The sequence below is a fragment of the Dipodomys ordii genome, unplaced genomic scaffold (genome assembly GCF_000151885.1).
Source record: "Dipodomys ordii isolate 6190 unplaced genomic scaffold, Dord_2.0 Scaffold2, whole genome shotgun sequence".
NCBI lineage: Eukaryota > Metazoa > Chordata > Mammalia > Rodentia > Heteromyidae > Dipodomys > Dipodomys ordii.
This window is the reverse complement of record NW_012267218.1, coordinates 32375968-32385385: the sequence shown is the minus strand read 5'-3', so window position 1 is coordinate 32385385 and position 9418 is coordinate 32375968. Positions and strand designations below refer to the sequence as shown.

Below are 9418 nucleotides of genomic sequence, written 5' to 3'. Positions count from 1 at the left end.
TTTTCTTTTTGCTTATGTGGTGCTGAGGAATCAAACCCAGGGCCTCAGGCATGCAAGGCAAGCACTCTACCACTGAGCCACCTTCCCAGCCTTATAATTTTCTTCTTTATTGTATCTTTTTATGGTCTTGGAATAACACCAGCCTCATACAATGAGTAGGTGAATATCCTTTGCCTATACCATGTTTTTGGTAAGTGACTTAGGGAACTTGTATTATTTCTCCCCTAAATGTTTACTAGACTTTGCTGATGACACTGTTTGTACTTGGTGGTTTTGTGGGTTTGTATAGTTTGGTTTAATTTTAGAAGATTATTCATTACTCCTTTAATTTTTTATCCATCTAGGGCAATTAGAGTTATCTGTTTCTTCTTGAGTGAGTTTTAGCAGTTGTGCATTTCTAGGAATTGGCTCCTTTCCTCTAACATCTCAGTGACACCATACATGGTTCACAGAAGTACTCTCCCATGCTTTTCTGCCCATAGATGAGTAAGGGGGAAATCTTTTCAACTTCTAACAATGGGAATTGGTCTTTTCTCCCTTTTCCTTGTATTATATTAGCTTGACTTGAGATTTATTAACTTTAAGGGCTAAGTTAATTCTTTTCTCTAAAGCTGTCCTGCTTTTTATTTCTGCTCTAAGGCTTATTCTTCATTGTTTTCCACTTGCTTTGGTTAAACAAGCTTTTTTTCTTCATTTATTTTCCTAAGATGGAAGCTTACAGGACTGTTTTTTAATCACTTTCTTGTTTGGAATATATATATATATATATTATATATATGTATATAGTTATGTATTTCTCACATCACTGCTTCTTGTGCATCCCACAAAGGTAAGAGATGATACTTTTGTTTTCTTTAAGTATTTTCCCCACATATGTTGACTTCCTTGATCTAAGGGTTATTATTTAGAAATGTGTTGTTTAATTTACAAATAACACAGATGTCTTTCTGATACTGATTTCTAGTTTTACTCTATTACATAATTTTTTTACGATTTCTATTCTTTCAAAGTTGTCAAAGTATGCTTTTGACCCAAAATATGGTATATTTCATGAATGTTCCACACATAAAGCTGAGAAATGAGTATTCTCTGTCATTGAGATGAAGTACCGTGTATTTTAAAACCAATAATGGAGCATTTAACTTAAATACTCTTAGAATTAGGCATAGTGTCCCATGCCTGTAATTCCTGCTGGTTAAGAGGCTGAGGAGACCAGAAGTTTCAGACGCGCATAGTCAACATAGCAAGACCCTCATCTAACACAGAAAGTAATAATCTAAAAATTATTAAAAGGTAATTCAGTTAAAATAGCATTTAATGAGGGCTGAGGACAGGTGTTTTCAGTAGCATGGTTCCTAAGTTCAGTGCTTTATATTCTTCAAATTCTCAAAATATATTTATAAATAGTGCTTCTATGTCATATTTCAAATAGTTGGCATAGTGTAAAGCTTCTCCTTTTATAATCCGGTGCTACCCAGGAACTGAGCAAATACAATATTACAGATATGAACTCATATGTAAGGAACAAATTATTGTGATTTTCCCCCTATAATTATTTTTTTTTTGACGGTAGTGGGGCTTGAACTCTGGGCCTGGGCACTGTCCCTCAGCTCTTCAGCTCAAGGCGAGTGCTCTACCTCTTGAGCTACAGCGCCACTTCCGGTTTTCTGGTGGTTTATTGGAGATAGGAGTCTCACAAGTCTCTCCTGCCCGGGCTGGCTTTGAACCGCGATCCTCAGATCTCAGCCTCCTAAGTAGCTAGGATTACAGGCGTGAGCCACCAGCACCCGGCTCCCCCTATAATTATTATGACAGCTGGAAAGCTTAAAACTTCTGTGCTAATATTCAAGAAAACTAATAACAACAGATGTTGGAGGGGATGTGGCTAAAAGGGAATGCTACTACACTATTGGTGGGAGTGTAAACTTGTTCAACCACTTTGAAAAGCAGTATGGAAGTTCCTCAAAAGACTACACATAGAACTCCCCTATGACCCAGCAATCCCATTTCTGGGCATTTACCCAAAGGACCACAAACAAGGCCATACTAAAGCTACCAGCACAACTATGTTTATTGCAGCATTATTCACCATAGCTAAGATATGGAACCAACCCAGATGTCCCTCAATAGATGAACAGATCAAGAAAATGTAATATATATATATATATATATATTCAAGGAATTATATATATTATATATATTCAATGGAATTTTATGCTTCCATCAGAAAGAATGATACCACCCCATCTGTAAGGAAATGGAAAGACTTAGAAAAAAATCATATTAAGTGAAGTAAGCCAGATCCAAAGAAATATAGGGCCCATGGTTTCCCTTATTTGTAATAATTAGTATATGTCTAGGCTAATCTTAGCAGATGAGCAATAACTCAATAGCTATGTACATATGACAATATAAGATGATGCTAAGTGAAATGAACTCCAAGAAATGGACACAAGAGGTTTTTCTTTGTTGTTCTTTTCAATGTACCACATGATTTCTTTTTCCTTTTGTGTCTTTTTCCCCCCTATGAATTATCCCCTGTTGTCCCTGTATTTGATTTTGGTATCCTGGGTACTGTATATATGTTTATCTGAATTAGGAAAGGGAAGGGTAACAAAAAAATGGTGAGAAAAAGGATAAAGGGGGAACCAATGCAACAGTGATACTCACAAGACAATATGTAGGAAATGATCTGTACAACTGGGGATGGGGAGGTAAAGTAGGAAAAAAATGGAGTGGGTAACAAGTTTGACAAGAAATATACTCACTACTTTACTTATGTAACTGGAACCCCTCTGTACATCAGCTTGACAATGAAATTAAAATTAAAATATATTTCTGTGCTACTCTTTTTAAGTAAGAAAAGACAATGTTTGCCAAATGCAAACCGAAATCCAATTCATTTTTAGTCTCCTAAGTGATTATTAAAAATCAAGGTTTGAAATGCTTCACTTCTCTGACACCACTGTCTAATTTAAACACAACTGCAGAGAATAAATGGGGAATAAATGACATGGAGAAGACACAGACACACATGTTCCATTGGTTTCCAGCGTCACCTCTCTGGATGCTGTAGCAACAAGACTCTAGTTAAGAGGCTTGCATTTTGCCAGCCACTATGGATGACAAAATTACACGTTACATAATCAGCCAACAGCTGCTCAAGAGAAAATACCACAAGCAAATAAAAGCTGATAAATCAGCAAACTGGAAAAGTCAACTAATAAAACTCTAATAAATTCAACCAAACTCCATTACTTATCAGCAGAGCTGATGAGCTCATGGGGGTACGGGATGGGGGTGGGGGATGATGATCTCCAATTACACAGATTCTGAATTAATAATAGTCTATGAAATTCCCCTCTTACATCTTCTCTCCATACCCCACACTATAATTCCAGCCTACCAACTAAGTACTTCAATTTTGGAGAACCATGCTATTTATTCAAACACTATGATTGAAAAAATCTGATTCTGAGAAATTCTAAGGACAAATACAAGAAAAGCCACATACGAAAATTCTGTTTTCCAGTTCATCCAGTGGACTTTGTTAAAATAAGATGAAAAAGGTATTTTTATTTCACCATCTCAAGTAGTTTTACAAAGGGGTTTCCATTCAACATATCAGTTTATGAGTATAATGCGTCTTGATCCGTGTTTACCCCTCCCATCATTTTTCCTTAATTTTTAAGACTTTTGGGAAATTACCTTTTGTTGAATCATCTTCTATGGGCTGTTTGAACAACGTAATGTCCTTGAAGGTGCACAGGAACAAGACTACCTTCTCATGTTCATTTCTTATTGGTGCAATTTGCATATAAAACCAAACAGGTGTTCCTGTAATGGAAAGTGAGAAAAGACATCAAACGTGACTGAGTCACAGTAGTGGTTTATTCTCCTACTTTCCCCTCTTCCTTCAGTTGCCAACTGCTGTGCTGGGAATCAGTTCCAAAAATAACAGTTATTTTGTTGCTCCAGAGAATTTTTTTAATTTGTTAAGTGAACTATCAATTGTTCACATTAAATAGACATATTTTTTCAACCCTAAACATGAAAGCATAGAGAGTCTGTTACACCACAACCCAGACACACCCAAACAGCCTTGCTATATTGAAATAATGCCAAGCTAAGGCCTTTAGCTCTGGGTTCCCATGCCTAAACTGCCCTCCCTGACTTCCTCTTGACAGTTTCATAGACTGTGATCACTTTCTCGGTGTTTCGCTCATCTTGTCACTTTGACAAGTGTTTCCAATTAACCACACCACCAATACCTGATGCTCGGGCAAGGACTGCTCCTGAGGGAACATCTGAAATGCTGCTTCTCTCCCAAGGCTCTCCCTTAAGTCAGGTATACTTAGATGACACCATTTTACTTTTCACTGTGTCCCCACCTCAGAGAGAATATCAACAACATGTGATGTCTGCCTTAAAGGGGGAGAAAATTATGCTCCTTGCCCTTGAGAATACCAGGTGTCTTCCTATTCATCACTCAAAAGCACAAGGCAGCAGCTTTGCTACCACCTGAGCCATGCAATTGAGCCATTCCTCAAAGGATGACCAGTGTAGACTATAGAGAGAAAGGGGCTTTGGAGCATTCAAGAATTAGGACCTAAGTAAACCAGAAACTAGCATGTGGCAATAATAGATAGAAGCATGGGAAATATCTTGAAGGAATAATTATCTATTGAGGGATAGTGCACTGAATGAATACACATGAAGCCATAGTACACTAAAGACTCACCCCCCCCCAGACAATCTATCTTAAACATATAAAAGGTTTCATTAGGTTTTAGATTTGGATAACAAAATGTTCAACTACTAGCAGTCTGTAAATGAGAATTCATAACCTCTCAGTGATTTCAATGAAAACCAAGTAAGTATTATCACACTCTTATCCAGATATATGCTACCTCAATGCCACCACAAAGTGGGAATGTGCCATTTAGACAAGATGAGATGACTCACTCTCCATGCTTGAAAAGTCAGAGAATGAGAAAGAAGAGACTTTTATAGGAATTCTGTCTGGCCAGTAGTTCTTTTGTGACCCCAGCAATTACAGAAGGACATAGCCCTTTCCAATATGACTGAAGAATGAGACAGGAATCTTGAATACAGTCACATCCCCTCCCAGGCCAGCTTGCTGTTGGCTTTCTGCTCATTTCCCCGGTACATCCAGGAACTCTGAACGATGTGCACAGTTTTACAAATAACCAGCCCTGACCACTATTGAGTACGCAGCCTGTGGTCATTCCAACATGGTGAGCTAGAACCAGAGGGGTCATAAACAAAGAGAAAGGGCATTAAAAATAAGTTATTTCCCAAGGTCTGTTAGAAAGCTGAACAGAAAGGGATGCGGTGTTACATTTCATGCCTTCCTAGGGAAATGCAACTTCTTAAATTCTGGCAGAGATCAGGGCTGTCTTTAAAAGCTGCTTTCAGACATCTAGATTTTTTTTCTCCAACTTTTCAAGCCATGAATCCAGACCTCCCCCAAGCATCCTGAATGTTTGCCAAATAGCTGGCAAAACATCCTTTTTATCCTTCCTTTTGAGGTCAATTATGGCTGGGGAGTCCAGGAGGCAAGCACAGAAGGGCTTGTAGCACAGGAAGCAAGTTGTCACTGGACACTCAGAGTAAGGCCTTGACCTTCGTTCTCAGAGAAGGCCTGGTGACCCCATTTCTGCCTCAATGTATACTGGGAGTCATTTTGAATCATCTCACCAGAGGTAGTTTATCTTTCTCCACGGAAGAAATAGCCACCTGAGAATCAGAGTCCTGGACCCAAAAAATAGATAGGGTCTGCAAACATCCATCCTGACACATATCAAATCAAATGCCACAATCTCTCCATTTTCAAAATGGTGTTGAACCTAATTACTTAATGGAAATATTGGGAGAGCTTAGCATCCAGGCATCATTCCCAAAAGCGTCTCCTACGGATTTGGGAATTTTTCTATCTAATATTTTTTAAAGTCACAAGAATACACTTGTTTCAGCTGAGAGCTAGCCACTTAGATGTTTTAAGCTACTTTTAAATAGAATTCCATTTTAGTGCATAGAAAGCATTTATTCTTCATATTAAAGAAAAAAAGTAAAATTTAAGGCAGATAGTATAACAGAGGGTTTTTAGTTGACAGTGCAACGAGATGTATCTCCAATTATTTATAGGCAGATATCTATACATATGTGGTATGTATATATATGCATATACATATATAAACATATACATACACATATAGGTAATTACCTAAGGAAAACCAGACAGATCTGAACAAATGTCAAATCGTAATCTTAATCCAGTAACAAAATACCTAAACTACCATGGAAGAAAAATCTTGCAAATGTAAAATTCACATTATGACTAATATGACTTAATATAAATACACAAATCAGAATTCTACTAATGTATTTTTGAAAACTTAGAATTTATGGGCCTGGCTTTATGTCTGAAAAATCAGATAATTCTGTTTAAATAACAGAGCAAATGACTTTAATAATGCAGAGTGTCACCAAATTGCTAACGTTGGGGGTACTTGTTCATGGACTAATAGCACATCAATGTGAAAAAGAAGACAGTTTGGGCATATGAATATTCTATGAATTATCAATACATATTTGCACCTGAGGAAAAAGACTCAGCTCCCTTTTCTCTTCCTGAAGAAAGAGCTGATCAGAATCAATTATTTTTCATGTGATAAGCCAACTGACATTTGGCTATGACTTCAAATAAAAGTATCTATTTGGCCAAGAACCTAAAATGCAAGATAAGATGATGGCACACACTTTAGGTAAAACCACAAAATACAACTGCTCCCACTAACAAATGCACTGATCTGAGGAAATATCTACTACTAAGGAGGCGAAATCTGATTTTAATTCCAACTATTCCACAGGAAGCCACAAACTGAGAAAAGGGAAAAGATAGATTATGTACTGATAGGCAACTGGACAGAGAACAAATATTTCCTGTTGAAGGTAGAATGTTTCCCAAATTTGGGAAGAGTGTAGTAACGTCAATGTCCACTGAAGGTAACAATGGACTCTGCTGTCATTTATCATGAACACAAAATGCAAGGACACATTTATGAAGTTGCTGTCTACTTGGAGAAAGAAAGGACAATTTGAGAAAGAAATAACAAGAGATAAAAGCAGGTATTCAGTGGTATGAGAGAAAGTTAGAAAGGGGACTTGATGATTGAGAATACTTACTGGCTTTTTTTTAATTTGATTTCTTTCTTCCAAACTCTGATGGAGAGATATCTTGAGGTTTTATATTATTATATACTGGACAAGTATATACTATATATACATATGTACATACACACACACACAGAGAGATCTCCAATTCTAGAGAATGCTCACAATAGTCAAACAAATTCACCAGATGTGCCTAGCATACGAGTGCTCTCACTATTCTTCCTCAAGAAACAGCATAAGGATAAACAGGACCACATCAGTAAGGACAGGCCTTATGTCCTGTGTTCATGTGGAAAGGTAAGTATGTACCAGAAACCACAAAAAGAAATTCATGAATTGCTGTCATTTTTAATTACTTTCACATGACAGCAATTAAATGTTTATCATGCATATTGATGACAAAATATTTTCCTGGCTGACATACAAAAAAAGTCACATTTAAAGGCAATCTACATATTGGAAGAAAATATTTACAAGCTAGTCATTTGATAAGGGGTTAATATAAAAAAGGTACATACAAGCTGGGAGCCAGTGGCTCATACCTATAATCCTAACTACTCATGAGCCTGAAATTGGGATTGAAGTTCAAAGTCAGACAGGCTGGAAAGTCCATGAGACTCTTATCTCCAAATAGATCACTAAAAAGCCATTCTAGTGGCAGAGCACTAGAGCTGGAAAAAATCAGAGACATAAAGCCCAGTAATAACATTACAAAAAGACATTTTGCTATCTGCAACAACATGAATAAGAATAGGAGAACATGAATAACAAAATAAATCAGACACACAAAAACCACAACTGCTCTTTTTTCAGGGGTATTTAAAATAAATGAATAGGAGCAGAGGACAGAATAGTTACCAGAAAGAAGCTGTAGGTAGAGAAAATGACTGTCAAAAGTATAGACTCCGGAACAGGAGAAACGTGTTTGTGAGACCTATTGCCTCACAGAGTAAATTTATTTAATAATAGTGTAAGTCACACATCAGAATTGTCAAGAGAGTACGTTTCAATTGCCCTCACAACAAAAAATAAATATCTAAGGTTTTATATATACATATGTCTAATTATGTGATTTAAATATTACATATTGTATTTATAAATCATAACATCACTTTGTACCCATAACTATGTACAACAATTTGTTAAAATAAAATAAAATTTTAAAAAATAAAATACACCATATTTTTCTTCTGTTCTTCACAATATTGCTTTCACTGGTAAAATTATTTATCAATTTTACTACCTGCTTTCACCAACAACCTCTTCTCCTGCCAAGAGGAATAATCAAAGTTTACATCCTCTATAATGTCACACAACTATAATTTACCAAAATAAAACACAAAGAAGGCACTGTCTCATCTTACTGATAACAGAAATACCTACTGTTCTTTTTGTACAGAAGAACTTCAAAGCAATTTGACTCGTAGTTGTCAAAAGTCTGCCTGACTTTCTCAATGGTCTTCTTGTCAGTCAATTCTCCATACATAAAACTGGCGAGAGAAGAAAATATAACAATCCATTTCACCGTTTTTGTTGCTTTGAAACTGTGACCTAAAACCATCTTCAAAATGTGCATATAAAATAGAAAGATCCTCCCATACAATTATCTAAAGGATCTAAGCCAATATTTAAATAAATTGTATTTATTTGTACACATTTGAGGTTTACAACATATATTACCAGCTATGTATAGATAATAAAATGGTAAAGCATGTTTTAATCATTACTGTTAAGCTTCTTGCTAACAGCTAGCTTTGGAAGCTACTTCAGAGAGAGAGAGAAAGAAAGAGAATCCCTGCAGAGTTCTTATATGTACAGATTTCAATTACTATGGTTTAATTAAATAAGACAACTTTCACAACACACAGTCCAAAATATCAGTTACCACAGGATGATGCTTACTGTGAGCTACTGCATAAAGTACAAGTTTCATTACTGGATGCCCAGTATACAAGGGACCAGTACTACCATCTATCTTCATCTGTGGTTTCACTTACCCATCCATCACCAAACATTATAAATGGTGCCACGCCGACCCCAGTGGAGTCTGCTTAGCATGGGAAACCATCTATCAGACCATGATAGGGGCTTCAGAGACCTATCTCTGAGTTTTGGGACTTCACCGAAGTCTACCTCAGAGAATGGGGCTTTACAGAAACCTATCTCCAAGTTTTGGGACTTCACCGAAGTCTACCTCGGAGAATAGGGCTTCTAAGAGGCC

General features: G+C 36.7%; 1 protein-coding gene across 1 annotated transcript in view; it reads right to left on the bottom strand.

Moving 5' to 3' along the window:
- Positions 1 to 9418, bottom strand: part of Kcnh5 (potassium channel, voltage gated eag related subfamily H, member 5) — a 275839-nt gene that overhangs the window by 239551 nt on the left and 26870 nt on the right. The window contains exons 3-4 of the mRNA XM_013013844.1: positions 8581 to 8687; positions 3709 to 3837 (exon numbers count right to left, since the gene is read on the bottom strand). Coding sequence (XP_012869298.1) covers positions 3709 to 3837; positions 8581 to 8687 — 236 coding nt within the window. The remainder of the gene's footprint in view (positions 1 to 3708; positions 3838 to 8580; positions 8688 to 9418) is intronic.